The sequence below is a fragment of the Microsporum canis genome, genomic scaffold (assembly GCF_000151145.1).
Source record: "Microsporum canis CBS 113480 supercont1.1 genomic scaffold, whole genome shotgun sequence".
NCBI lineage: Eukaryota > Fungi > Ascomycota > Eurotiomycetes > Onygenales > Arthrodermataceae > Microsporum > Microsporum canis.
The window spans coordinates 3,252,124-3,280,058 of NW_003299169.1; the positions used below are offsets into that span (position 1 = coordinate 3,252,124).

The 27,935-nt window shown below is 46.1% G+C and overlaps 10 protein-coding genes across 10 annotated transcripts; 5 read left to right on the plus strand and 5 right to left on the minus strand.

Annotated features, from left to right (window-relative positions):
- Nucleotides 1-2,213: 2,213 nt before the first annotated feature.
- On the minus strand, nt 2,214-5,140 carry MCYG_01192 (conserved hypothetical protein; the record flags this gene model as incomplete). The annotated part of the gene is made up of 5 exons (XM_002851042.1): nt 2,214-2,555; nt 2,771-2,925; nt 2,981-3,298; nt 3,351-4,304; nt 4,345-5,140. The coding sequence occupies 5 exons, from the start codon at nt 5,138-5,140 to the stop codon at nt 2,214-2,216; spliced, it is 2,565 nt and encodes an 854-aa protein (XP_002851088.1).
- A 494-nt stretch (nt 5,141-5,634) lies between these two features.
- Nucleotides 5,635-6,714, plus strand: MCYG_01193 (ornithine carbamoyltransferase; the record flags this gene model as incomplete). The annotated part of the gene is made up of 2 exons (XM_002851043.1): nt 5,635-6,181; nt 6,206-6,714. The coding sequence occupies 2 exons, from the start codon at nt 5,635-5,637 to the stop codon at nt 6,712-6,714; spliced, it is 1,056 nt and encodes a 351-aa protein (XP_002851089.1).
- Nucleotides 6,715-7,184: 470 nt separating this feature from the next.
- On the plus strand, nt 7,185-8,578 carry MCYG_01194 (conserved hypothetical protein; the record flags this gene model as incomplete). Its single annotated transcript, XM_002851044.1, has 2 exons — nt 7,185-7,217; nt 7,247-8,578. 2 exons carry the CDS (start codon nt 7,185-7,187, stop codon nt 8,576-8,578), a joined length of 1,365 nt encoding a protein of 454 aa, XP_002851090.1.
- A 350-nt stretch (nt 8,579-8,928) lies between these two features.
- On the minus strand, nt 8,929-11,014 carry MCYG_01195 (nuclear envelope protein; the record flags this gene model as incomplete). Its single annotated transcript, XM_002851045.1, has 3 exons — nt 8,929-10,489; nt 10,550-10,820; nt 10,879-11,014. The coding sequence occupies 3 exons, from the start codon at nt 11,012-11,014 to the stop codon at nt 8,929-8,931; spliced, it is 1,968 nt and encodes a 655-aa protein (XP_002851091.1).
- Nucleotides 11,015-12,449: 1,435 nt separating this feature from the next.
- Nucleotides 12,450-13,328, plus strand: MCYG_01196 (syntaxin; the record flags this gene model as incomplete). The annotated part of the gene is made up of 2 exons (XM_002851046.1): nt 12,450-12,743; nt 12,807-13,328. 2 exons carry the CDS (start codon nt 12,450-12,452, stop codon nt 13,326-13,328), a joined length of 816 nt encoding a protein of 271 aa, XP_002851092.1.
- Nucleotides 13,329-13,626: 298 nt separating this feature from the next.
- On the minus strand, nt 13,627-14,475 carry MCYG_01197 (cytochrome c1 heme lyase; the record flags this gene model as incomplete). The annotated part of the gene is made up of 1 exon (XM_002851047.1): nt 13,627-14,475. One exon carries the CDS (start codon nt 14,473-14,475, stop codon nt 13,627-13,629), a length of 849 nt encoding a protein of 282 aa, XP_002851093.1.
- A 1,923-nt stretch (nt 14,476-16,398) lies between these two features.
- Nucleotides 16,399-17,678, plus strand: MCYG_01198 (diphosphomevalonate decarboxylase; the record flags this gene model as incomplete). The annotated part of the gene is made up of 2 exons (XM_002851048.1): nt 16,399-16,460; nt 16,541-17,678. 2 exons carry the CDS (start codon nt 16,399-16,401, stop codon nt 17,676-17,678), a joined length of 1,200 nt encoding a protein of 399 aa, XP_002851094.1.
- A 171-nt stretch (nt 17,679-17,849) lies between these two features.
- MCYG_01199 (elongator complex protein 1) lies at nt 17,850-22,380 on the minus strand (the record flags this gene model as incomplete). Its single annotated transcript, XM_002851049.1, has 10 exons — nt 17,850-18,850; nt 18,918-19,197; nt 19,255-19,388; nt 19,442-19,716; nt 19,779-20,121; nt 20,178-20,331; nt 20,383-20,579; nt 20,646-20,933; nt 20,991-21,083; nt 21,161-22,380. 10 exons carry the CDS (start codon nt 22,293-22,295, stop codon nt 17,850-17,852), a joined length of 3,900 nt encoding a protein of 1,299 aa, XP_002851095.1.
- Nucleotides 22,381-22,450: 70 nt separating this feature from the next.
- Nucleotides 22,451-23,072, minus strand: MCYG_01200 (cytochrome c oxidase subunit 8p; the record flags this gene model as incomplete). The annotated part of the gene is made up of 3 exons (XM_002851050.1): nt 22,451-22,515; nt 22,793-22,825; nt 22,895-23,072. The coding sequence occupies 3 exons, from the start codon at nt 23,070-23,072 to the stop codon at nt 22,451-22,453; spliced, it is 276 nt and encodes a 91-aa protein (XP_002851096.1).
- Nucleotides 23,073-23,376: 304 nt separating this feature from the next.
- MCYG_01201 (ATP-dependent RNA helicase DOB1) lies at nt 23,377-26,956 on the plus strand (the record flags this gene model as incomplete). The annotated part of the gene is made up of 6 exons (XM_002851051.1): nt 23,377-24,158; nt 24,214-24,304; nt 24,362-25,426; nt 25,492-26,090; nt 26,142-26,707; nt 26,776-26,956. The coding sequence occupies 6 exons, from the start codon at nt 23,430-23,432 to the stop codon at nt 26,954-26,956; spliced, it is 3,231 nt and encodes a 1,076-aa protein (XP_002851097.1).
- Between the last annotated feature and the right edge of the window lie 979 nt (nt 26,957-27,935).

Genomic DNA, 27,935 nt, shown 5'->3' on the forward strand with positions numbered 1-27,935 from the left:
TCCACGGTGAAAGAGGAGAACACTGCATTTGCCCAACAAAACCTATTTCCCGACGCATTCCTGCGGCCCGTACTCCGTAGGGGTGCGGTTAGATGCTTTCATTATAATCTAGTCTTTGAGTAAGCGTCTGAATCCATATCAAGCAGGTTTATACCTAGACGTGTATGGAGAATGCGTGCTGGGATAGCGTCGATCGGGAAAAGGCAGATTCTCCGAAGAAGGAATGACCATGAGCTGACTCGTGGTCTTGAGGTTTCAATATCTGAAAATGTTGACTTTGAAACACGCGACCAATGGAAGAGACCTGTAAATATTACAGGTTTCTATTTTAAGTCACCATAGTCCCTAAATTAGAATTTCCCAAGCTATCATGTTAACAGGGTCATGCATGAACGTGCCAGGGGTATTGTCCCGCTATTTTTCCAACCGACAGGCCTCTTGCCACAACATGACAGTATAATCGAGGACATATCAATGTTGTTGATGGTATAAATCCTGGAGGAGATAACTGATAACGCGTATTGCGTATTTCGAAACAAATAATTCGGGCTGCTGAGAGTAGCTTTCTGCTTCTCCATACTCTGTACGGTGCGGACTTTTCTTCAGAACTTCAACGGGAAAAAAATATCTCCCATGTAAATATAGTACCCCTGCATATTATGTACTATGAATATACTACGTGTAGTATGGACGTCTAGGGTGGCCATGGCTCTTCTCTCTCGGATACCTTCCATGCATGTAATAGATGTTCGACGGAAGTTGAGGGAGAGCGGAAACCAAACTTCTCCGGATGCATGCCGATCCACCGAGTATGTGAATGGGTATACGTCCGAGTGGCAAGGTCTTTGGCCTCTCAACAGTGAGGCATATATGATTATTCCCCTTTCTAGTTTGCAATCCCGTAGATAACCAGTTATTGGGATCATATCAAGAATGCGATTCGAATATTCCTTTGAAAGAGTAACTATTTAATTGGCAACGGATTGTCAATATCAAGAGAGATGAATACCACTTGGCGGAATCCCAGGTCAATCTCAGTGATGAGATGTCAAGCTTCTTGGGTTGTTCATCTTTCCTGCAGATACGAGTTGAAGGTATTCTATCTTTAACCACGAAGGTTTTCAGTTTTGTTGGCACGGAGAGGCTCCTTCTTCACCGTTGCTCGTTCGGGCAGGTCAAGCGGCCCCACAGAGCTCGGTTGCATTTAGATCAATACTCTCTGATCATATTTCACCAGTCAGGGTCCTAAACCCTAGGCATGCAGGACACCTAGTGGAGTGCTCAAGGCCATTGTGTACGGAGAACGACTGTGCCCAAGGACAATCCAAGGCACAACCTGGTTAATGTGCCAGACTTGGCGTTCGGAGCCCTCCGTATTCCTATGGGCAATTAATCCTCTTTGCCTCGAAGTCTTGTCCTTTTATGTAAGGAATACAGATAGTAAGGTGACTAGGGTCCATTTTGTGGAGATTGTCTCCGGAAAACCGAAGATGCCTCAATAGTGCAACTGACGGATGGTAACTTTTTTTGACCGGAAAACCGATTATATCGTATGAGTCTCGGGCTTCCTGATGTATAAATATAGCCATGATGTACATAGTATGCCAGGTATGCTTTGCTTATGCTTCATGCTTCATGCATCGTGCATCGTACATCGTGCGTCGTGCGTCGTGCTTGTATTTCTTAGTCGTAACAGTACTTCTCTGACAGTGGCTACATGAAAGCAACCCTGCTATTGTCATCCGATAATATTGTTGATGGAAAGCAACGGTGACTGTCGACGCATCTAGGAATCTAGCAATCCCTGAAGGCAGCGATGATGCCAAGAAGGGTGCTTGGCAATTCTGGCCGGGCCGAAGGGCATGCAGGTTGAACAGTCAGCTTCTCCGAATGATGCCGGCTACGAGTCAAGGGTGATGCATTAACGGTGTGGCAGGCATGGCACATCCTTTTCATTTCTGCTCATGAGTTGTATGAACCCAAGCCGAATTTTTATTCGCATCCTGCCGGGAATAACATCCAAATTACTCCTTTGCATTTATAATAGGAAGCATCCGAGATACAATGACCTCATTAGGCATGAATCAAGAAAAGGAAAAGAAAAGCCCAACGCAAAACCATCCTTGCCAACCGAAACGCCTCAAAAACTGCACTAGAAAGGTATCCAAGCAAGGAATAATAAATAGACAATGCTAAGCAGGGGCCACAGCAGGTTACCAACCCACGTTTATACCTATTCCCTGGCCTGAGTAATTAACAGTTTGCCTATATTTCCCAAGTCTAATTCCGATATCAGCCAAAACGTCAAGTTGTAAAGTTCCACCCAGAGCATCCTTTAACGCCTGGTACCCTGCACCGGTAAGATCAGGCCGAACAGGAAGTCTTGGAGACAGAGACGACCCCGGCGGAACAGCAAAAGGTGTATCATATTGTATTGTACCAACGGGAGAGGTGTGGTTGAAGAGCGAAGTTGCATTGACGGAAGTGACATAAAGGGTCTTCGATGAAAGTGGCGATATAATCGTAAAGTCGGCAGTAGATGTAAGGAGATGTAACTACCCGGAAGGAGAACCAAGTAAACATTTGCTTTCTAAGAGATTTCCATCCATGTATACAAAAAGGAGAAACTGGAGCTCAGGAAGGCATACGGGCCGGCACGGTGGAAAAAGGCCAAACCAGTACAACCCGAAGTCCAAATCGAAGCGGGGATAGTCCCGTGAAGTTAAGGGTAAGGGGGTTAAGACACGAAACTCTAGAGGGACAGTAATACCGTTGCGTCTTTGATGAATGACCCATCCCCTTCGCCAGGAAGGTGTAGTCTTGGGATAGGAATTTCAACTTCAAACTTGGACAATGCTTCGCCAAGTAAAGGAAGTGATGGAATGCTGTTCGCATATGGCTTGAGAATAACAGTTGTGTTAATTCCTAAAAATAACAGTTAGCTCATAGATATATTTAGCAATGGCTTAATCCAAGTTACCAGAGACGCATTTAGACACGAGGTCCCGCCCTGCATTAGTGCCATCTTCACCACCAGATTCCAAGGGGTTCCACAGCACATCGATCTTGACTGCAGTATTCTGTCCTGGGCGTACATGAAGGTTATGCCCGATTATATGCGCTATGTCACTTGAATTGTGAACCAGTTTAATGTCGATGTAAGGCAGATGCACGGTGTAGTTAGTCGGGTTGGTAAAATTTACATTAGCCTGAGCCAGGATGCTGTCCTTCGTGGTTTCAACGATCTTTATAGACTGGGCGCGAGGTTTTATATCACTAAGTCTAGAGCCATATGGCGCTTTGAATTGTTAGTACTCTGTTTTGTTTGTGCACCTTAGTGATAAACATACGTCGAACAACGATATTTCCACCAGAGGGAATATCTCGGACGACAAACTCGCCAAGGGCCGACTGCAGCTCTGCATCGACATGGGCGTCCACTCGTAGGGGTATATCTTGGCGCTCGAACAGCATCTTTTTTAAGACTTCAGATAGGAGATCCTCATCTGTAACCTGCAGGGGTGCTTTTTGTATATCGAATTCCACGATCATTGTTGGTCTCCCATCCGCGCCATCAACAACTCGTCGAACTGTAGCATTCTGCCACTCCTTAACGTCTATAATGCCAAGGTTGTGGTCATGATAGAATACATTTGCGGTGGTCCGAACCCTTGAGACGTTCACAGGAACATCTAGTTGCCTAGGTAAATCAACGATAGCTTGTACCAAAGCTGAAACCTTGGGCATAGACTCGGGTGTATTTGGCTTCGCAAACGGATCAGGAAGGTAAAAATGGACATTTGTCATTGAGAAGCGTTTGATTAATCGCGAAAACCCAGGACTCGTGAAAGGGAACGGGACAGTGACACTGTTTATCAATTCTTGTAACCATTGGGGGATAGTTGGAGAGATTAACGACCCTCCACGAACATAGATCGTGGTAACCAGACCGCGTATATATTTGCCAATTAAAAGACCAAGTGGCGATGTGGCAGTTCCGGGGCAGTTACGGACAAGCTCGTCTGGAACCTTAGGTGCAAAGCCGTGCATAGATATGGCTACCGGTTCTCGTGGCTCAATATTGACGGAATCCGTTGTTGCATTCGCAACCATAATGTAGGCATCATTAGGAGTACAGCTAGGAACGAGTATATTGAACTCGAAAGGTGGTAGCGTCAGGTGGAGTGGGTACCGATTTGAGATTGATACCGAAACATCTGCTTCAATGGCCTTTGATTTTCCAGGACCAGGGCGTTCGTAGATATTCAGTTTGGTAATATTAAATTCAGGAAGGGTGGAGATATCTAGAATATAGCGTTAGTATTCACACAGTTTCCCCTAAACCTGAGATGGACATAAGGGATATATCAAGAACGGAAGCCAGACCTCGAAGCACCACAGTCTCCGCTATATATTGTGATCCCAGATATAAAAGACCAGATTTCAACGGGACATTAGCCATCCCTTTAAGAGTTAATTGGGCAATGTTGCCCTCAATCAGGTCGGTAACAGCTCCCTTGATTCCATTGGGATCTCCTGTTGCCAGCTCTGCAATGAAGTCGATCTCATTGAGATGTCCATTCCGAATATTGACTTTAATTGGCGGAAGGGTAATGGTAGCAAGCAAGGCATTTTCATACTCTGGAAGATATACTTCTACTGTTGATTCCTGAGATTCAACCTCATGCCCTATCCATGTTCCGAATCGGCCCAAATCCCTGACAGTTGGGTTCTTCACACGAGATGCATCCATAACAAGGGTGCCTCGGACTCTCGTTTGTACACCGAATGGAGTAAAAGAGGTAATAGACAGGCCAGTTGGCTTGAACACAGTGGCTTCTTGGACATATTGTTTCATGGTGGACGGAGCGGCGAACCCCAATATAAGAATGGCGATGACTGATAAGCACAGAACGATGAGTGCTATAAATGTTGGCCATCGCAGGCCATTCTTTTGCCAGGTCACTGAATCGATAGAGCCATCGGTAGATTCATCCTCTCGCAGGCCTTCCTGCCTACGAGCAAGTAGTGGTGTTGTTTCCGACAAGTCTCTGTCGTGGTTTACCGTAACCTCCCGGCGGTTGGTTGGCCGCAAGGACTGCGATTCCCCTAATAAAGGCGCAGAACTATCGTCGGTCATCCTGCTTGACTCTTGCACGGCGGCCTCTGGTGCGTGTTATCTGATCGAGTTCCCCATCAACATCGACGGCCGTTGGTCTCCTTGTCGTCTGGCACATCCGTCTTTGGGCGGCTGACTGAAATGATGTCAAGGAACAAAAGGGCCCAGAAGCCGCGCGCTTTCCCACTAAACCTATCCGGGTTAGCGTAAGCGTGACCTCGACCCCACATTTTATCTGATTATGTAAGTACCTCTGATGGAAGTTCCGTTAGCTCTTGTATGACTCCCTAGAGTATTCAACACACGGAGAGAAGAACAAGATAACACCAAGAGTGCTGCGGTAGCCTGAGCGCGGGAAAGCTTATGGTGTCCATTGGCCGTTCCTTTTAGTGACTGTTTTGCTGCAACTCATTTGATCTTTACTGCCCTGGCATATTGACTTTTCTCGCCCCTGCAGTAAAACTGGAGCTTCGATTCCTTGCCTGTTGCCATTGACTCACTTGGAAAATCAAAAGATGCATTCCATCCTTCGAACTCGATGTATCGGACATGTGGCAAAGCTGCGGTGCCGGCGGTACACCACTCCTTCAACTACGCCACCAAGACATCTCCTCTCGATATCAAATCTTACTCCAGCCGAGTTCACCGCTCTAGTTCGAAATGGCTTGTCACATAAACAGGCAGTTAAGTCTGGCTCTATCCCTAATTCCCTCGCGGGCGCACTCTCAGGCCAGACGGTTGCAATGGTCTTCAACAAGCGAAGCACACGGACCAGAGTTTCTACCGAAGGGGCGGTGACGCGAATGGGAGGTCATCCGATGTTTCTCGGGAAAGATGATATCCAATTAGGTGTCAATGAGTCTCTCTACGATACCTCTGTCGTCCTCTCTTCCATGGTATCATGTATTGTTGCCCGTGTTGGGCCACATTCCGATGTCGCCAATATTGCCAAGCACTCGACTGTCCCGGTGATAAATGCTCTGTGTGACACTTTCCATCCACTACAAACCATAGCCGATTTTATTACGATAAAAGAACACTTTGCTCCTCAAGCAACTTCAAGTCAGCCTGTATCGTCTTCTCTAGGGCTGGAAGGGTTGAAGATCGCCTGGGTTGGGGATGCAAACAATGTGCTATTCGACCTCGCCATTGGAGCCACTAAAATGGGAATAGATATCGCCGTCGCCACCCCTAAGGGTTATGAGATGCCCTCTCACATCGTTGACCTTGTCAAGAATGCCGGAAACGGCGTTAGAAGCCCCGGCGCCCTCATTCAAACCTACTCCCCCGAAGAGGCGGTCAAGAAGGCAGATGTGATTGTGACTGATACCTGGGTATCGATGGGGCAAGAGGAGGAGAAACTACAACGATTGAAATCATTTGAAGGGTTTCAGGTTACCAGCGAGCTTGCGAGCCGTGGAGGAGCGAACAAAGGCTGGCGTTTCATGCACTGCTTGCCACGGCATCCCGAGGAGGTCAGCGACGAGGTCTTTTATGGAGAGAGGTCCCTTGTATTCCCGGAAGCTGAGAACCGGCTCTGGGCTGCGATATCGGCTATCCAAGCATTTGTTGTTCAGAAAGGACAAATCGTCTGAGCGCGCTACGTAGTCTCTTTCAAAATGGGTTTCTTGAGCGTTTATTCTAGTAAGCTGTCTTATACTAAAAGGGCATAGATGGTAGTAACATCTTCCATCTGTAATCTTTAATTCCCTTTATTACTTCTATATTTCACTCTCTATTTCTTATCGTCTGCCCCGATACATAATATCCATTTTCACGTGCTTTTCCCTCTTATCGATAATGATCAACGGTCCGTGCGTTAGATTATGGGGTTCGCCCTTTCGGGTTTAGCGCCTAAATGCTACCTCCACACTGGATGGATTGAAGTTCCTGAACAGCAAGCTTCACCTCATTATCACTTTTATATCGACCAGACAAGTCGCAGCTACGTGGAAAACAGGTTGACAATTTACAATTTTACCTGGCTAATTGGCTAAAAGATCGAGCAGAGCTCTTTTGGTTGCTCGAGAGGAGCTCTGAAAACTGACCACCTTCGTGCTGCAAAATGGAGGTTCGTGATGCCCCTGTACTGTTCACTGTATAAGAGTATTTAACACTTTCGGACAGTCATTATACCGCTCTGACTCTCAAGGGTTCCGCTCCCGCCGCTCTCACACATCGTTACAACATATCTCTTTGGCACCCTTGAGTTCTCGGTTTCCTCTCGACGATGATACCGAGGATGGGGGCTACTTTTCCTCCATAAATCAGGGTAGCGGCGGAGTAGGCCCTGATCGCAATACTTATCAATCTCACGCGATAAGCAGCTCCTATCTCTCAAGCATCTCAGTGCCTGTAACTCCGTCGCTTTTGTCTCAGTCACGAAACGTGTCCCAGGCAAATCTTACGAAGAGGAAGAAAACATCTCAAGGAATGCCGATGAGTGAATCACACTTATATGCCCTTGATGTTGCAGGACCACTGCATCATCAGCAACCACGCCATCACCAGCGATCTAGAAGCTATAACCCCCGAAGCAGAAAGATGGGGGCCAGCGGGATATCCACACCGCGAATCCAGGATAATGAATGGTTACTGAGGACCGGTCTGGCACTGGCATCATCAACCCGTGAAGAAAAGGGTCAGTCATGGTTGGTCAAGCGTGAAAGTTCGACCAGCCTTGTTTCACATAATGAGGATGGACAGAAGAGCCATAGCCGCGGCAGACGTGAATTTCAAGGACGTCGGTCAGGAGTATCAACCCCTCTTGCTAGGTCGAGGAGGGGCTCAAACTCTCATGCGGGAAGCAAACGATCCAGTCGAGTTGACCTTGCTATGACACCATCTTGCTCCACAGGACAACATCTCCATTCCGGCGCTGTAACCCCACGGTCTAGGGATATCCCTGGACTAGTTCCTGATTTTTTGGACGAGTCAATAAGAGAAGAATTAGCCGCTTTGCAGACCCATTCTCCTACGGACGATAGCGCCGCAAGCCGTGGTGGAGCAGAACCCGACTCAATGCCAGTGTCTTACCAGGAGTATTATAATTATGATTTGGATTCAGATGATGATTCTGAAGATGAAGCTGTTAGCGAAGCCGAAGTGCATCGCCTTACTCGTGAACGTGGTTTTGGTTTAGGTTCATGGATAGATAGGCTGGTTGAATGGACTGTATTTGGTCCTGAGGATGAATCAGTCCAACCACCTACCCTAGGTAATTCGCACCGGCCAGGCCAGCGGACCACCTTCAGTACCGAAGGCAATACACGGGCAGAGATTGACTTAGACCCAAGGGATCAGTTGGAAACTGTGTCTAACGCTGGGACCGACGTTAGTGAAGGCACAAATCCTGACACGGAGATTTTATCATCCGCGCTAGAGGTGGCCCCCGCACAAGGGGGATGGACAAATGATTTGAGATGGCTATTACGCGCTGCTGGGAATGCAGTGTTGTGATGTCTTCCCCTTTCTTCCACTCCTAGGTGATTACTCTTCTCTATGTCTATATTAGTTTGAACTCCACAACTACTCACCTCATTACTTTAATCGATCTTTAATCGATCTTTAATCGATCTTTAATCGATCTTTAATCGATCTTTAACCGCCCCTGCTGTATTAAGCAGATTTTTTTGTTTTCTTTATCTTTCTGGTGCATCCAGTTGCAAACTGCTCGCAAAGGTTGAGACGTCAAGGCATGTATTGACTAACGTATAGATAAAAATTTCTACGTGGACTGAAGAGTTAAGATGATAAACCAGTAACATGTCTATTATGTAAGATAATGAAGAGAAGGCATTGCTCTCTTTTCATACATCGGTTATCCTCGCTGCTTCTCGAGCCTGTTGTAAATCCCGTCCTACAACTCCAACCTCGTTCAAATACAGGCTGAAAGCACCCAGGAGCTCTGATAACCCATTTTTAAGAGTACTAATCACGATCTCAACCTGTTCTACAGATCGAAAATTCTCCTCTCCGCCAGGGCTTGCTAAATCAACATCGCTCCAATGGGGCTGCAGTCCATCCTTGCCAACGAATGACTCGAGCGCTATGATCGTTTGGGTGAACAGCTTAACCACGGAAGGCACGTCGGCCTGGACTCTACCGAATTGATCCTCTTCCAAACTTGCTATAAGCAGGCATTTAAGAGACTCCGTAGCATCAACAATAGCTGCGAGTTTGGAGTTCGGGGAACCCAGTACAATCCCTCGTAGGCGGTTGGAAAATGGCTGCCTAAAGGGAAACCCGAGCGGAGATCGCATAATATGTTGTATTATGGGGTTAGGGGAGCCGCTTGCACCTGAAGGGCTCGTTAGGAGTTTCAGCTCTTGTGCCGAGTTCGATAATGTGCGCTTTTGCTCTGGGCTTAAGAGAACATTGGAGGCGCGATCCATAGCTGCACGAGCTTTGGCCTTTGCTGCAGGTGTCCAATCTTGGGATTGACCATAGGATTTAGCAATGGGACCAAAAGCAGCCTCAAATTTTTCTGTCCTTGTACCAGGTTTTGGTGAAGCAAGAAGAATATTTTCGTTTTTAGATGGCTGTGTGATTCGAGGTAATGTTTGCACCATCTCCGGGGTGTTTGGTGCGGGTTCTTTTTGGCCACCCGCAGCGGTAGTGGCTTGTGGCTGAGGGGTTTGGAATTCATGTATTCTCGTTGTAATACCCTTGATTACTTCTTCTGACGCCTTGAGTATCTGATTCCATGCGGAACCTCCGTTCCTATCAATATCCTTGAATATCTCCTTTCGCCTATCTGGGAATTCCTGGCTAATTAGGCAAAGCTCCCAGAATGCAAATGCTAAAACCGTCCCTTTTTTAGATTTGAGCCCATTGATAAGGCTTCCATTAGGATCCGCTGCACCGCTTGTTAGTGGTTGACCTTTCTTCAACGGTGCTTGGCCTAGGAATGCTGAGAAGAGAAAGTTTGATATCTTCCATAGAATAACTAGCATAGAGCCAGATGTCATGCACTGATACAGCATTAAAAAATGAATGGGTGGCATAAGGCCTGGTGGATCAGCAGCGGATCGAGGGAAGTCCCAAAATAGTTTCGCAAAGTGAAGTGTCCAGTTCCAGGCCGTCCGGCGGAAAATAAACATATAGATTATCGGACCGACAAAAGTGGTTATAAACGCGATAATAACCGACTCACGTATGATGTCTAGGGCAATGTTATTGAACTGCGTAGAGAGCGGAGCTAGGCGATGTGTTCTTTGACTGGTCGTTAGGGGGTTTCGCTTTGCGACTGGAACAGGAACCTCATCCCAATCGAAGTAGAGGTGTTGTGAGGACTGGATTAGGGCCAGCATGATGAAAAAAGAGTGAAGGTATATTGGTCGTTCATTTAGCTGTGACCGCTCGTATGATCTATTTTCACGGACTATTAGATTCTCAATCTACTCGGAGATGATTACACACATCACTTACTTTCCGGGATTCACCCAGTTTAATTTAGCATCCGCCGGGGAGGACCATTTATAAACCTCGCTGAACCACCATGCAGAAAAAAGATACCAGATGACGGTTTGTATGCAAGTAAAGGACAGGGCAGAAAGCCTGAAATTGTGAAAATGGGACGTAGCGATTCGCGCACCGACGTGCATCTGGCCGACTCGTAGTATAAAAACACATAATCCTGAGACAAAAAGAAGTAAAGCTCGAATTCCGCAAGGACCGACAGGAAACCATGACCAAAATACTGAGTAGTAGTGATTAGTATGTGCTCTTGTTTGCAATGTTATTGTTGACTAGCTTACAGGAAGACTTCGTCCCGATAAAAAAAGAAATAACGTAACACGCCAGAAGCGCAAATGCTGAAGCATGCACAAATCTTCTATGTAGCGTAGACGTTAATATGCGCCTATACGGCCTTGACTTGACAGGCGTTGCCATGGTGTGGGATGATAAGAGAGCTTCTCGCAGAAGGCGGTTGGTGGTTATCGCATTGCTAGGAAATGATCTGAATGTGAGGAAGTTGAAAGGCTAGCTGTAGATAGCTGCTTTGGGATGCCCACATAGATCAATTAAGGAGTGTAGGTATATGTAAAGACGTTAATCCAAGGATGGATTCAACTAACAAGCTTCGTTTTCAGGCAGCTTCACATTTTCAAAAGTGATGATAGTTCAAAAGTTAGTCACGTGATAGTAAATATTTTGCGTTTTCGCGCCTAAACGCGCTTCCTTCTACAAACATGCTGCATCTTCCTGAAAATATTCAGTATCCTATGTACACTATTTGGTAAAATTAATAGCAATCTACAGAAGCAGATGGAAATAGAAGGGTTCACTCCCTGCCTATAGGCTTTACTTATGGCTAGAGCGGTTTTGACCAGTCAAGAACTGATATTTCCCGCGATGTTCGAGCACCAACTAGTGGAATACTGGTACGCGATGGGTACTTACTTAGATGATACCTTTTTGATTGGTTTCTACACCTCGGGCCATACCCGAAAGAACTGATAGCCCCTATGTTATGGGCATCTCACGCGGCATATATAAATAAAGGTTCTTCACTTTCTAGATACTGGATAGTAGATCTGATCTTGTTCAAGTTGTGAGAGCATCGATTAATGAACTATTCCAAGAAGGATATTGTTATCCTGAAGCCACTCAAGTCAATGCCAGTAGGCTTACAAAGAATACAGCAATGAGTCCTGTAGTGTCTCTCGACGCTAATATACCACGGTGCGTGGCGAATATAGGTTTCACTGCCATGGCTATCCTCTATGCTCTTTATGCTGTTCATTAACTCCACCTGAGAGCTGTGCCTGAGTTTAAAGTCAAGTAGTGATGTTCCATTTGAATATGCTAAAGATTTTGGGAAGCGCATTTTAAGCCTAGACATACTAGGCAACTAGAAAAAAAGCAGCGATAGCTGTTTATAAACGATCAACCCTACATTTTGATAGCTCCATCACCCAAAGAAAATGCCAGAGATCCTATAAAATCAATTTAACGAGTGATAAGTGTCACTGCCGCCAATCAGCGCAGGCTCGCCTTTTTGGCCGAATCGCAGACTTTGACATCAAGTTTGTTGGTAAGTTATCGCGTTTGGCGGCAAGGAGCGCTTGTTAGTGAGACTAAGAAGTGGAGTCTCTCCCAAGAAAGGAAGGTCAAGCGGCGGAAAACCTTCCATTTACAATATAAGTTAAATGCTCATCACCTGACTTAGTAATCCCGGGCGAATGACGCTTTCCGTTCCAGCTCCATCATCATCAATCAACAAGCCTACATCACTCACTCCTACTATCGGATACACTTCTAGATCTCATTCTCTATTACTCATTCTGTTTTTGAACTCGTACCCTGGTTTACTACCTCTGTTGGGATGTCATTTGACAGGTTGTCGTCACTGGAAGCCCAGCCGTCGGGCAGGCGCCAAGCAGACTCCCAATATCATGATGATCCAGAGTTTCAACGCTTGACGGAATTTCTTTCCAATAAACTATTCACTTTGACATCTAATATCACCCGGCTATCGAGCCAAATTTCTCTTCTTGGAACGAAGCGTGATACAGACCGTGCGCGAGAGAGAGTGCACAACTTATTAGAAGAGACAAGAGAGGGGTTCCGGGAGGCTGGCGAAGGAGTCAAGAAGATCCAAAACTGGGAGGATGTCACTGTGAGTGGTCTATAGTACACTGGATAATTGAATGTTGCGCCCTTACTGATGTGGAGCTGTTAGCCTGCCCAAAAATGGACCCAAGATAACCTCTCATCTAAATTCAAATCTACCCTCGACGAATTTCAAGCTGTCCAGCGACGGGCACTTGAAAAACAACGCGCATCGACTGCAGCTGCACGAACAGCCATAGAGGAGGCTACTGCTCACACTGGCCCTGAAGGCGAGGAAACCCAGGGTCTACAGCAACTTCAGGAGCAGCCTCGTCTCGCCTCGCAGGATGATGTTGACTTCCAAGAGGCTCTCATTATTGAACGCGAAACCGAAATTCGAAATATTGAACAAAGTGTCGGGGAGCTTAACGAGCTGTTCCGAGACGTTGGTCATATTGTCCGGGAGCAAGGCGGCCAAATCGATATAATCAGCGAGAATGTTCATAACACAAGAGATGATACGCGAGGGGCAGAGCGGGAACTTCGAACTGCGAGCAGACACCAGAAGAATGCTCGCAACAAAATGTGCTGCCTCCTAGTCATCATGGCAATCATCTTGGTTATCATTGTGTTAGCAGTTGTACTCGGATGATTGGCCAATACCAAGGCAGTGAGTATTCTTCAGCTTTGTACTATCTTTTATATTTCTCTTGTTTCTTGAGGGGATTACGGCGTATGCGTGTTTTTCTACTGCGTTCCTTGATACCTACTATATTGGCTGTTTCAGATGATTTCTCGACCTAGAGTTCAGCAGCCATACTAATACCCTAGCCACTTCTGATAGAGTCGTGACGGGAGTTCAATCATCTAAGTTTATTTGTACATATACTACATATATCTTACACACGATGCCTTCTGTCCTATTACCTATTATGCAAGTTCAGGAGCTTTTACAGGCCAATAAACCGGCTAGCTCTCATTCTCACACCTTCCCAAGAATTTAGTTTCGGCCGAACATCAAGAAAGAAGTTCAGCTTCCCACCATCACCTTTCCGATCCGATTTGCCTTGATAGAAATCGATCACATATTCTAATCTTGCACCATCGCATCGCTCGACGACCCAATCATGTCTGTCAAAGGGAAGCTGATAGCCCAACAGCCCATTCCACCTTGCACGAGGGCTCAAGTATTGACTCTCAGCTCCTAACCCGCGGAATGAATATAATTTTGGTCCTCCACACTTTGAACTTCCCGGGTCTGACATGGGCCCCTTTGATTCCCAATCTAATATCTCAGACCAAGCTCGTTCATTCACAGCGTTGTGTATTGGTATTATCGAGGCTACAGAAGTAGCTAGCTCGGCAGCATTCTTTGTAGAAGAAGGAGTGTTGTTTTTGCGCATCAAAGCATCGAAGAATTGGCGTTCAGACGGATATATCCAATTTCCAGTTTTGCCGTCAGCACCTGTTTCTGATTCGGCATTAGATGGGATTCCGTGTGATGCAACTTTCACTGAAGATTGCTGCGCGTAGGGAGATGTGGGAAATGGTGATTGTCCCGATGATGCTAGCTTGCCGGAGTGTATTGCGCGTGGGATGCTGCTAACTTCGCGATCGGTAGAGAGAGGCCTTTGAAGTTTAGAGGGGCGTTCTTTAGGGAATTCGGAAGGTAGACCGTGTGGTGAAGCACCCTTATTCTGAGCCAGCCAGATTTCACGAGTCTTATGGTCAACGGGACAGCCGTCAGCGGCCGGTTTGTTATCTGGAGGTGAAGCCAGCGTACTGGCCCCGGCGCCCATGATCAATATTAATCTCCAGGAAGCTTTATCTGTAGGGTATGGCTGCAAACGCTTGATATCAGGAGACGTCAAACCACTTTGCCCTAAATTTAACGACGAAATATCAATCAATATCTTCATCGGTTGTAGCTAGCTAAGTTAAAGAGAACCTTGGATCATGTGACACAGCTAATTCCAACCATGCAAAAATCGACTTGTTCCTATTTGATATTCTCTTTCTATGTTCTACTACGCTCAAGTCAAAAGCCACCCTTTGGCTGTTATTCTAATGTATGAATGTGAGATGATACCATGTACTACCATGTCAAGCGGCAACGTAACATAGTAGTGGTCTTCATAAGCCAAAGAAAGCCCTTATTCAATACAGAGCTCTTAGGCTACGATCTGTGAGAGGTTTAGAGTGGTGATGCCAACGAGGTTAACATATTGCTAGAACTTAGAGTACACTAGGAGTCACTGTCTAGAGAGTGAAGTCAGAACCAGTTAATAAGACCGGTCACTCATTTTTTCATCAATATAGCGTACTTAAGCACCCGCTCTCCAAGAGTCCTCGATACCCCTAACGTTAACCAACACCTTCTGCAATTATATTAATTGGAATCGTTAAATAGCCGCCAGAATAGTTGACTCACGAAGAGAACGTCCCTTCAGGTGATCCAGGAAACCTATCTAATGATCCCGCCCTTCTCTAATCTCTTATGTAGAGGAGATATATCGATACTGCTCGAGCAACTCTAAGGAGCTTTTAGGACTACCTAAATACCCACCTAATCTTACTTAAATCTCCATTCAAATAGTGCACCCATCAGTGTCAAAGGAAAGGAAGCTGGGTACCTAGTTGCCTGTGTATGTTTAAATGTCAGACACACTGATGACTGCCCAGGGTTCTTCCACTGCAAAAGTGACGCCTGGAGAGAGTGGTTGAATAATTGCTGCAAGGCTGATGGCCTTCGTTACTCCGGTCATCGGCTTCATCGCCGCGGTGATATGATCACCCTACGGAGAGCCGGTTGTCTAGTGGTTTAGAATCTTGCGGGAACGGGGGATGCAGTTATCATGGATATATTTCAATATACTACTGCCACCTATACCAGCAGACAAGACATTGTTCCTATAGAATCATGGGAGCAGTGCATCGCCGAGAGAGAGCAGATGTCGGAAGAGCAAGAGATGTGATCTCCATGGACCAGTCAATACTTAATATTCCGCCGCCTACGATACTAATAAGGGGAACGCTTGGTTTGCATTTATCAGGTTTTCCTCAACACCTGTAAAACGATAGGAAGCACTCAATATTATCTTCTACCGAAAGTACTATCCTAATGGGTCTTCACCATATTCCGCCAGAATCGAGCCCTGACGTCCGCGAGAGAAATATCCCACGGTGTCTGGCTCCAATATCTCGACCGGCGGGTTATACATTGAGCCTCCCGAGAATCCAGTCTGAATTTGCATAGGCCATATCAGGGCGACGAGTGCCATAGGCGCAAGAGCAGTTGAAGCAAAACCTCACAACAGTATCAGCACTTTCAGAAAAAAAAATTGTTGATTCTTCCTTAATGTGCGTTATTATGAAATATGTGATTATATGGAGATGCCGTCCATGTGTGCCTCGTAGAACCGTAAAGTAATTCCCATTGTACTATCTAGATCAAATATCTTCTTCTCTGGGTTAATTATATCTCCATCTAAAATCACCCTGTGGTCTCTACAGACATGTTATTAAATCAATAAATAATATTATAGAAAGTCGGCGTGCAAGTGACCGATTCGTTGGATTTTATAATCCCTCCGAGCTTCTTCCTTCAACCCCGCCAAAACAAAAAGCATCAAAAACCCATACAACTTCACCACTTCAGCTTCTTCCCCAAGTTTTCTTTTCCACTCGCAGTATACAATCTCTGGACAGTTGGAAGATCGAAGATGGCCGAGCAGACAGTCTACCGTGCGAGCTCTACAGCGCCGGTAAATATTGCAGTCATAAAGTAAGCTAAAAAGGGGGTGTTGTTGGATTGAGACTGCCCAAGGAACTTATTCCTCTGACTATTTTCTACTTGCTATATAGATACTGGGGAAAAAGAGATGCTACTCTCAATCTACCTACAAACTCCTCCCTCTCAGTGACCTTGTCCCAGAGCTCTCTTCGCGCATACACCACTGCATCATGCTCCGCGAGATATCCTAGCGCGGACGGCGACACGCTCACTCTCAACAACAAGCCACATAGCATCCAAGGCTCACCACGAACTCTTGCTTGTCTTGCAGATCTACGATCTCTCAGACGACAAATGGAATCCTCGAATCAGTCCCTCCCCAAGCTCTCCGCCTACCCCCTCCGCATTGTGTCTGAAAATAACTTCCCCACGGCAGCAGGGCTGGCCAGCTCTGCTGCAGGATTTGCCGCTCTCGTACGGGCTGTTGCAGACCTATACCAGTTACCTCAATCAGCCAGTGAATTGAGTAAAATAGCCCGTAAGGGGTCTGGCTCTGCCTGTCGATCGTTGATGGGCGGATACGTTGCTTGGAGAGCAGGTGAGAAGGAAGATGGAAGTGACAGTATTGCAGAGCAAGTTGCTCCCGAGAGCCATTGGCCTGAAATGAGAGCCCTTATCCTGGTTGTCAGTGGTGCACAAAAAGAGGTACCAAGTACAGAAGGGATGCAGCTGACCGTCGCTACGTCGACTTTGTTCCCAAGCCGTGCTCAATCTATCGTGCCGGAACGTATGACAGCAATTGAGAAGTCCATTCAGGAGCGCAACTTCGAGAGCTTTGCCGAAATCACGATGAGAGACAGCAACGGTTTCCATGCTACGAACTTGGATACCTGGCCACCAACATTTTACTTGAACGACACCTCCCGTGCTGCAATCAGGGCCGTCCATGACATAAACCGTGCAGCTGGACGTTCCGTTTGTGCCTACACATTTGATGCTGGTCCTAATGCGGTTATATATTACCTCGAAAAGGACACTGACTGTGTATTGGGAACCTTCAAGTCCATTCTCACCTCCGCGACTGAAGGATGGGAATCATCAAACTTTAAAAACACAAGCTCGCTCCAACAGTCTGTAGACTCTCGGGCTGCGGAGCTGCTGGCAAAGGGCGTAGGAAGAGTGTTCTTGACTGGTGTTGGCGGTGGCCCAATTAGCAAGAAAGAACACCTTGTTAGCGAGTCCGGAGAAATTTTGGTTACTGCTGCATAGTGTGCTGCAGTCTCACTATCATGATTCCCGTTGGTAATATTTTAACCAAAAAATTAAACATATATAGTAATTGAGGAAGGTATATACCAAAACATTTTACTTTTCCTTGATATGCGGTATAACGTACAAAGAGAAACCGTATATACATTGCACTTCGCCCACCTGGAACATTTAACCACCGAGCAGGGACAGCTTCTTAAATGCTTTTACAATAGGTGGTTCTCTCCCCTTGCCACTGAGGGCTTCCATACTCTCCAGGTAGACACGCTCCCCACTTGAAATCACCCCGGCAGAAGGTTCGCTGTCTTCCTTAGCTTGTGAATCCAAGTTGGTTTCCATAGGAGTCTCAAAGACTTCACCCAAGCAATCCCTACACATACTCAAAACCTCATCAAGGTTCCTCTCCACCACCGCAGCTCGTTCACGCATTCTTCTCCTTAGCATTGCCTGAACAAGTGCCTCCACTTCTTCAATCGAGCTATTCACCTTCTCAATCAACCGCCTTACGCTGTTGACAAGGTACTCCTCTTCATAAACCGTGCCCTTTTTCCCTTTGGCCCGCCTGCGCTCCTCTCTCTTCCTCATTCGGCTACTGGCTCGCGATGTACTGCTTCCCCCAGTATATCTGGTAAACAAACTTCTGCCAGCCATAGTACTCGCATCAGTCGGGGCGAGAGAAATGTTGTCAGGGATATCTACATCCCCGGCACTGGCACCGGTCGGATCACCGCCATAAAACCCGAGAGGATCAGCAGCACGTTTAGCACGTAGCTCCTGGATCCGTGGAACTTGGGCTTGCAATTGGCTTCTGCAATCGGCTAAAAGTTCCGTCATGGTTCCCATTGCTTCTGCAAGGCCATTATCAACGATCTCGGTGACTTGGTTTTGATGGCCGTGCAGGACAAGTAGCCTGCAGGCATCGCCAAATTGTGCTCCTTTACAGAGCAGACGTGCTGCATTAGGGATGTCATGAAGATAGTCTGATTGAATACGTGCAGCGGAGACATAGTCTTTGCTTTCGTCTGTGAGAGTGGCGGCGAGGGACGTCGCTAATTCCTTCATATCGGTTTCTGATAATGGAACTAAGGCTGCACAGAAAAGGCATTCTTGCCACATGTGTGCCAGCTTGTATGATTCATAAGCAGGTTTGAACATTCCAAGAGATTCGTAAGCTGTAGGTATATCAAGTTAGGGTATGAACCAAAATTCCAACTATAGAGAGGAAAAGGTATGTCTCACCAATAGCAGCTTCTTTATGATTTGACTGGTCATACAAGTAATCCGCATGTAATTTAGTCATATCATGCAGAAGATCTGGCTGATACTTATACAATTCCAGCGCATCTTTATAAAGGCTATGCTTGATCGTGTACAGTTTAAGGTCGTCATAAGAGCCCAATGCATGGAGACTCTTTAATGCCTTGGCAAAACGGCCAAGGTGATTGTCAATCTCATACTTACGCTGAAGCTCGGAGACACCCTGAAGCTTTTGGAGGAAGGGAAGGTATTCCCTTGGATCCTATCATAGTGTCAGTATTGCGGCTTTTCAGTTATTCCAGGCTATGTATTCTCTAACCCTTTGTGCCTGCTGAGCAACCATCAGCGTGAGTTCTAGGTCGTATAGGCCGAGTGCGTAGTTGAACAGCTGATGGGCATCAGTAAGGAAACACATATGCTCTACGGCTTCCTCTGCTTGCTCTGCGCTCTGTTCTGCTCCAACACCATTAGAACTTGCAAATGCGGATGGAATAAGGTTAACATACCACGTAATTTTGCAACAAGGCTAAGACCAGCATCGAGATCTGGCGGAGACTTGCAAACGTGTGAGGTCACAAGGTTTTGTAAGTTGGTGTCAATTCTACTGGAAAGGACAGTTATAAAAGCATCACAAATCTTGTTCACTTTACTCTCGGTCCTGGCCGCACCGAAGGAGGTAATCGGTGCATTATTTAGACCCGGAATGTTTCCGCTAGTGGCTTCTGTTGGCTGAGAGAGCTTAAGGGTATCTTTATATAATGTTTTTGTCACATCTTCGTTCCTATAGTTGGATAGGGTTAGGAGAAAAAGTCATGTACTGTGGTAGATGTGGGTTTGGCTTACTTCAGCCGAGATAGGAACTCGTCAATGAATTCGACCTTTTTCACCTGATCAAGAAACAAAGGTATATTTTCCAAAAACTGCTCAGGCATGTAGTCGTAAAGAATGTTCATGTCAACCATCTGTGACCTACACACTAGATATGCAGATTTGTATTTCTTGTTTTCGATATAGCCACGAATACCTGCCAAGACGAAGGCTCGAGGGTATATTGTCTCTATATTCCCTCGTGGCATCTGTAGGGTTAGACAAAGCTTTGAGGGCATAGCAGTGACCAATCTTGCTCCACGTTCGACACTTCGGCATCTCTCGTCTTCTTCTGGAGTGTCCCCTGGCGTCTCAAGGTCTGCAAAAAAGGTTAGCCACTTCTCATACATATAATGGGGCAAGTGTTTTATCTACCATCAACGTTAGCAATGTGAACAAATTTGAGCAAATGTTGTGCAGTGGTGTAAATAAGGTGGGCAGAAGTCAGTAAGAATGAGGTAACACCCTTGACTAGTAAGCGCTTATTGGCATATAGAACTCCGGAGCGAGAGAGCGTGAACAGGATATCCTAATACAGCATTAGTATAAATATCGGAATACTCCAGACTTTATTACTCACATCCCCACTTGGTAGCTGGATGGCGCGAGCCCAGCTGGTGTCAGTTGCAGGACTATCATGCCACGATACAGCGGAAGAGCCTTCCGCTCTGTTTCGAATAAAGCTATAACTTCTAGCTTTTTTATTCTGGGAAATCTGGGCAATCCAAAGCTTCTCTTGCTCGGAATCTTCGAATATTGAGGATATGTGGACTGTCTCTTCAGGAAGGAAGACAACTTTTGTATCATTTGTCTGTAGATCTGTCCATTCGATAACCTCCCCGCCAAATTCATCTTGCGTTACGACATAAATATCATTTTCCCCAAGGAAAGCAATATGCCTTGGGCGCCTGGATTGAGGTATAGCATGTGATGAGCAAAGTGTTGCCTCAAGAGGAGAGGTGGATTGAAGGTTCCACGAGTATATTGCAAATGAAGCAGCACTTAGAATTGCCATTTTTGTACTTGTCTTGCTGAATGCCACGTCTATAACATTGGAATCATGGGAAAGTTCACAAAGTGCCATTGGAGGAGGCACTGTCGCAACTTTCAGGGGAGAAAGCTTCAAGGTTCCTAGGCTCACGAGTTAATAACCCTGTTTTCAATGAGCAATTAGGATATGTAACATACGTCCATCGATTACGGCAACAGAACCGAAGTCATTAGGAGCGATAGTTGAGCCAGCTGCCATCTCAAAGATCCAATCAGTATCAACCAGTGAGCCTATAGCTGTTGTTAGAATACCAGTACTGCTCGGGTTTTCATCGAAGATTGTAGTACTCAGGAGAGTATGTACTTACTTGGCGAGCTTGTGGTAAAGCGCATAGCTTTCTCATGGTGCCAACGGAATGTACAGAGCGATGATGCCCCGTCGATTGATAATGGGATTTCTTGTTTGAGATAATAGTGATAGTTTCCTGTAGTCCAGAGCTGGATCCTATCTTTGAACTGGACCGCGAGCACAGTGGAATCGACATTCCAGGTGAGGTTGATATTTGATGCCCAGCCTAGCCGCTCCTCTTCCGTTAATCTGAGGGTAAACTGTCCATGTCGTAAACCGTTTCTTTCGAAAAAAACGACATCGATTCTATTATCAAGGCGCTGGATCCCAGCAATAAGATTTCCAGATGGACGCCAGCTCAGAGCACCCTCAAGACCGTCCACAGGTTCGCTCACACTATCCAGTGTACCTTCTCGGGAAAACACGCGGATAACTCGACGGACCCCGGTCTCAATGCTATTAAGAGCAAGATATGCACCGTCGCCTCTCCAGCTGAGGGTAGTCTTCCCATCATCAAATTCGCTTAATTTTCCCTCATCAACTTTTTCTGGCATCGTTGGGTCACGAAGTGCCTTTGCTCTCTTCCCTTGGAACTGAGTCTCTTTTTTTCCCCAGCCCACGGATACATGTTGTGAGATTTTGAGGTCCTCCTGGCTGAGGGCAATATCTGCGGTTCCTTCAAAGTCTCTAGTCATATAAAGTAGTGTATTCGCCTTTGTAGAGATAGCCAGTAGCTCCTCATCGGGAGACCAAGCAGCTCCAGAGATACCGGCATCAACACTGCCAACAATTTCAATCTTGTCCTCCCCCGGCTGGGGCTCTTCGCGTACGATGATGATATCTCCACCCTCCAGAACTAAACATATTATCAGGGTGTCCGGGAAGTACTGTAAGGACAATATGCGATCACATTTCATGTCTGGGTTTGGGCAAGGCGCATCCCAGGAGGCAATGAGAGCCATGTCCCCCGGCAGCGACCCAGGGGAGACATCTTCATGCTGCGACTTTCTTTTCAGCTCGATCACTGCATTATCCTCCGCAGGGCCAAATGCGCATATCAACGAATCTGTTGTGACATCCCACGCAGTGGCGGCCAACGGCAGCCCACCTAGAAGTGGGATTTCCGAGAACCGTATATTCCTGAGGTTGCGCATCGTGTTTGGAAGCAAATATTTACCATTCAGCAATCGGTATCACGCACGTAATCATGCTGGAGGGCCTTTAGACTTGGTTATTTGACATTTCTATAGCTGGTGTTGTTTGGTTTGTGGTCGCAGGGAAATTTTTACTTTTTATGTCAAAAGGAAATTCAACCAATGATTTCATCTCCAAAGGCATCAAAGTCTACAAAAACGGCGTAGCCCGAGAAGTCAACTACACGCAACGAGGTATGTTATGCGTATGAATGTAGGAAATAAAATAAATTTGGAAGTAATACAATGTTTGATTTAGATTTAATCTTTGTACAAGCTGACTAGTTGTTCCGAGCCTCCCATTCTTCGGTGGGTATCGAGAGATCCTGGGATTCGGAGTGAAAGGACAAGTAGGGAGGGATGCGATTAACGAGACTTCTTCGTTTGCCAGACTAATTGAAAACACCATTGGTTAGCAGCCTGAAAGTATGTATCAAAAGATTTGTGAAGACACCTACCAGCAATGGCGAATGGAAGAGCGAACCCGGTAGCTGGTCAAGCCGTTAGTCAAGTTCTCATTCCAAAAAGGTCATGTGGAAGACACAATCAGGGAGGCTAACCCATGAAGGCCCAGTATCTAACGAAGAAAAACTTGGTCAATGGGTTGAATGGGATGTTGGAGCGAGGGCCCTCCGGGTAGTGGAAGCCAGAGCCAAGCTGCGAGCGAGTTGAGTGGAAGCCTCGACGTCCGATGATGGAGGCGGCCGTGTTGGCGCGGAAGGCGGATCGGGCGAACATCTGCACGACATCAGCTAAATATCTGTCTTTTGTAGCAGGAATTGACAGCGTACCTTGACTGTTAGCGGTGTTGGAGTCGTGTTCAAGACGTCTTTTGGGAGGTTTTCGAATGATCTTTTGGCGAGCTTCAAACAATCGAACGATTTTCCAAGAAAAGCAACATTTCATCACGTGAGAGTATGATGAGTAAGCCGGATAAACGGAGAAATATTTCCCGAAAAGTATTTTAAGCTTTCTAAATATTCCCAAAATTATTCCAGTATAAAAAAGAGAAGCTGTGTTGCCGCAAGTGAGGAAGAGGGGGCAGAGAGAGCTGTACAGACCTTATCGGCAAAGACACCGTGGGCATCTGACACGATGGATGACTTATTCGACGTGTTCGAGGACAAACCGACCTCGAGCACTGCTGCCAACCAGCCTCCCAAACCCCGAAAAGCTAGGAATAAGAAGAGACGAGCGAATGGAGATGCCAAGGTAGACGCAGATACAACCAATGGAGCCGAGTCGCCAGAGGCTCTCGATGCTGTGGGTGACAAGAGTGATGCGCAGGATGCTGAAGCGCAGGAGGACCAGCCGGATATAAAACGCCTGCGAGTTGACCAGGAACCGGAACCCGTTGTTGCAGATACCTTTGAAACAGAACAGTCTCGTGAAGTTGCCGCGTCCGCTGGATTTCAGGGTCCGCAGGATGGGAAAGCTGTCGTGTTATCCCATCAAGTACGACATCAAGTTGCTCTGCCCGCAGGATATGAATACGTTCCGATCTCACAACATAAACCGCCAGAGAAACCGGCGCGAGTATGGTCATTCACCCTCGATCCTTTCCAGCAAGTCTCAATTGCATCCATTGAGCGAGAAGAAAGTGTCCTCGTCTCCGCGCATACTAGTGCGGGAAAGACTGTGGTTGCGGAATATGCCATTGCGCAATGCCTGAGGAACAACCAAAGGGTTATCTACACAAGTCCTATAAAGGCATTGAGCAACCAGAAATACAGAGAATTTGCGGCAGAGTTTGGTGATGTTGGACTGATGACTGGTGACGTAACAATCAATCCAACCGCTACCTGTCTTGTCATGACTACAGAGGTAAGATTGACTTGGAAGTAATAAGCTGAGTTCTGGCACTGATACATAATTTTAGATTTTGCGATCCATGTTATACCGGGGCTCAGAGATCATGCGTGAGGTTGCTTGGGTAGTCTTTGATGAGATCCATTATATGCGTGATAAAAGTAAGCTCTAGTTATTGATCTGGACTCCACCTACAAGAGTACTAACCTTCCATAAAGCCCGAGGAGTTGTGTGGGAGGAAACAATTATCCTACTGCCGGATAAAGTTAGATATGTATTCCTTTCGGCAACAATTCCAAATGCGATGCAGTTCGCAGAATGGATTACCAAAATGCACAACCAACCATGCCACGTTGTATACACTGATTTCCGTCCGACCCCTCTTCAACATTATCTTTTCCCCGCAGGCGCCGAAGGCATACACCTTGTTGTTGATGAGAAGGGCGTTTTCCGCGAGGAGAACTTCCAAAAGGCCATGAGCTCCATTGCAGAAAGGCAGGGAGCCGACCCCGCGGATGCCATGGCGAAAAGGAAAGGGAAAGGGAAAGACAAAAAGACAAATAAAGGAGGAGATAAGAACGGACTTTCGGACATTTACAAGATTGTCAAGATGATCATGATTAAAAATTATCACCCAGTTATCGTGTTCAGCTTCAGCAAACGAGAATGTGAAGCCTTTGCTCTGCAGATGAGCAAATTAGCTTTCAATGACAACTCTGAGAAGGAGATGGTTACCAAGGTCTTTAACAGCGCCATAGAGATTCTGTCAGAAGAAGACCGTGATCTCGTTCAGATTCAAAATATACTGCCCCTCCTTCGACGCGGAATTGGTGTTCATCACTCAGGGTTGTTACCAATCCTCAAGGAGACCATTGAAATTCTCTTCCAAGAAGGGCTTATCAAAGTTCTTTTTGCCACTGAAACATTTTCTATTGGTCTTAACATGCCTGCTAAGACCGTCGTCTTTACAAACGTCCGCAAGTTTGATGGCGTCAGCTCAAGGTGGATTACATCTTCAGAATTTGTCCAGATGTCAGGGCGTGCAGGTCGTCGTGGTCTTGACGACCGTGGCCTTGTGATCATGATGATTGATGAAGAGATGGATCCTGCTGTTGCCAAGGAGATAGTGCGTGGAGAGCAAGACAAGCTTAACTCGGCTTTCCATTTAGGTTATAATATGATCCTCAATCTTCTTAGAGTGGAGGGAATATCACCCGAGTTTATGCTTGAACGATGTTTCTATCAGTTCCAGAACACGGCCAGTGTTTCTGGCCTAGAAAAGGGTAAGAGCAATGTTTTTCGGAAATGTTTCGGACCTGCTATGGCCACTCTTTGCTAACTATACTAGAACTTGCCGAGCTTGAAAATTCCAGAGGTGCTATGGTAATCGCAGACGAAGGCACAATCCGAGAATACTATGATCTTCGGCAAAAGATAGACACGTACACATCAGATATGAGAGCCGTGATAACTCATCCCAGTTATTGCGTTTCATTCCTCAAGCCTGGACGCCTGGTTCACATTAAATATCAAGACCACGATTTCGGATGGTCGGTAGTGGTCAATTGCCAAATGCGAAGACCACCGAAGAATGCGCCCCGTGAAGAGTACCCACCCCATGAGAGCTATATAGTGGATGTTCTACTGCCAGTATCAGAGGACTCTTTTCTAAAAACAAAAGGTGTTCAGCCCTTGCCACCTGGTGTCAAAGCAGCCAAAAAGGGCGAAAGCTCAAAAATGGAGGTTGTCCCTGTTCTTCTCAACTGTATACATGCAATTTCCATGGTGAAAATCAAAATACCCGGTAACCTAAAGCCCGAAGACAGCCGAAAAGATGTCAAAAAACAGATTGCGCAGATACAGACACGATTTCCGGATGGGATGGCTCTCCTTGATCCCATTGAAAATATGAATATCACGGATGATTCATTCAAGAGGTTATTAAGGGTATGTAATGTTCTCCCTCCACATTAATACTTTGATCTAATATAAAAGTAGAAAATCGAGGTTCTGGAGTCTCGTCTAATATCCAACCCCCTACATAGCTCCCCTCGACTTCCAGAGCTATACGATCAATATGCTGCAAAAGTGGAACTCAACAAGAAGATCAAGGATACAAAGAAGAAAATCACCGAGGCTATGTCAATAATACAAATGGACGAACTGAAATGCCGGAAACGAGTACTTCGCCGTTTCCAATTCATCAACGAAGATGAGGTTGTGCAACTTAAAGCCCGAGTTGCCTGTGAGATTAGCAGTGGTGATGAACTTATGCTTAGCGAACTGCTATTTAACGGCTTCTTTAACACTCTCACCCCGGAGCAATGTGCAGCCGCATTGAGCGTTTTCGTTTTTGAGGAAAATGCCAAGGACACTCCAGCCATTACCAACGAGGAGCTTGCCAAACCGCTTAGAGATATCCAGGCTCAAGCCAGAATCATTGCCAAGGTTTCGCAGGAATCTAAACTCCCAATGAATGAAGAAGAGTATGTCAAAAGCTTCCGGTGGGAGCTTATGGAAGTCATGTTCGAGTGGGCAAAGGGAAAATCCTTTGCAGAGATCTGGTAAGCTTTTTCCCACGGCTACCCTTCACACAACGTTTTAATGCTAGATGACTAATATCTCCATGAAGCAAAATGACCGAAGTTTACGAGGGAAGTCTGATCAGGGCTTTCCGACGCCTTGAAGAATGTATGCGGCAGATGGCTCAGGCCGCGAAGGTGATGGGAAGTAGTGACTTGGAAACGAAATTTGAAACATCTCTTACACTGATTAAACGAGACATTGTTGCCGCACAGTCTCTTTATTTATGATTCTCTTGTTACCATATTTGTTATTGGTTTCTTACATTTTCTGTGACTGTGTTCCTTCGGTTGTACAAAGATGTTACATGTGTGGCGTTGGGTGTATATTCCACCTATTGGAGAAAATTAGATGGACCTACCCGTCCCTGAGTGACATACAATTATGTATGTAGACCTTTGAAGTGGAGATAAACTCTGAGCTGGGTCGGCTTGGCGCGTCTCGCTGAAGCTAGAAAGGCTTATGTAATTGATGATATATTCTTGGCTTAGGATTATGGTTATCCCGATATGCACTTTCTTGGCAGGCAACGACCTGGAAAGACAACGGCATCAAACGTCAAAATTTCCACCTCATCGATCGAAGGCCAACTCTTCAGCTTCTCAAGAAGGGTTCAACTTGTCATTTTGCCCGGCATACACTAGTCCTCATGATGGGAGACTCGCCTGGAACGTGATACGTGCTTACAGTAACCTTTACCGGGTGTTCACGCGTCGGCTTCTACCGCAAGATATACCATCACGTAGGAAGTGCTCTAGGACACAAGGGAATAACTTACCTCTTAGATAGAACATAGTCTTATGTTCTATTGTATTCTTCACGTATACCCTACGCTACCTCTCTAAACCCCCGTAATAGGTAGGACACAGTGATACCCAGGACCTGGAGCTAAGGTAAAGGCTCAGACCAATGCCTAAGCCTACCCACGAAGACCAATACTATATGCGTAGCTTGGCATATGGCCCCGTATAGTTAAGGAATAACTTTACGATCGACAGAGGAGAAGTAAAGAGGGAAGAAAACACAATATCATTGCTATAATAAAATAAAAAGGATAAAATATTATATATTGAAAAACAAAACAAACGACAGACAACAGAACTTCCTCTACCACTGGTCAGCCCTCATATTCCATTAGCTCTAAGGGTAAAAATGGGATATATGACTTACTCATCAAGAAAACCAAGAAGGGAAGAAGGGAAATCACAA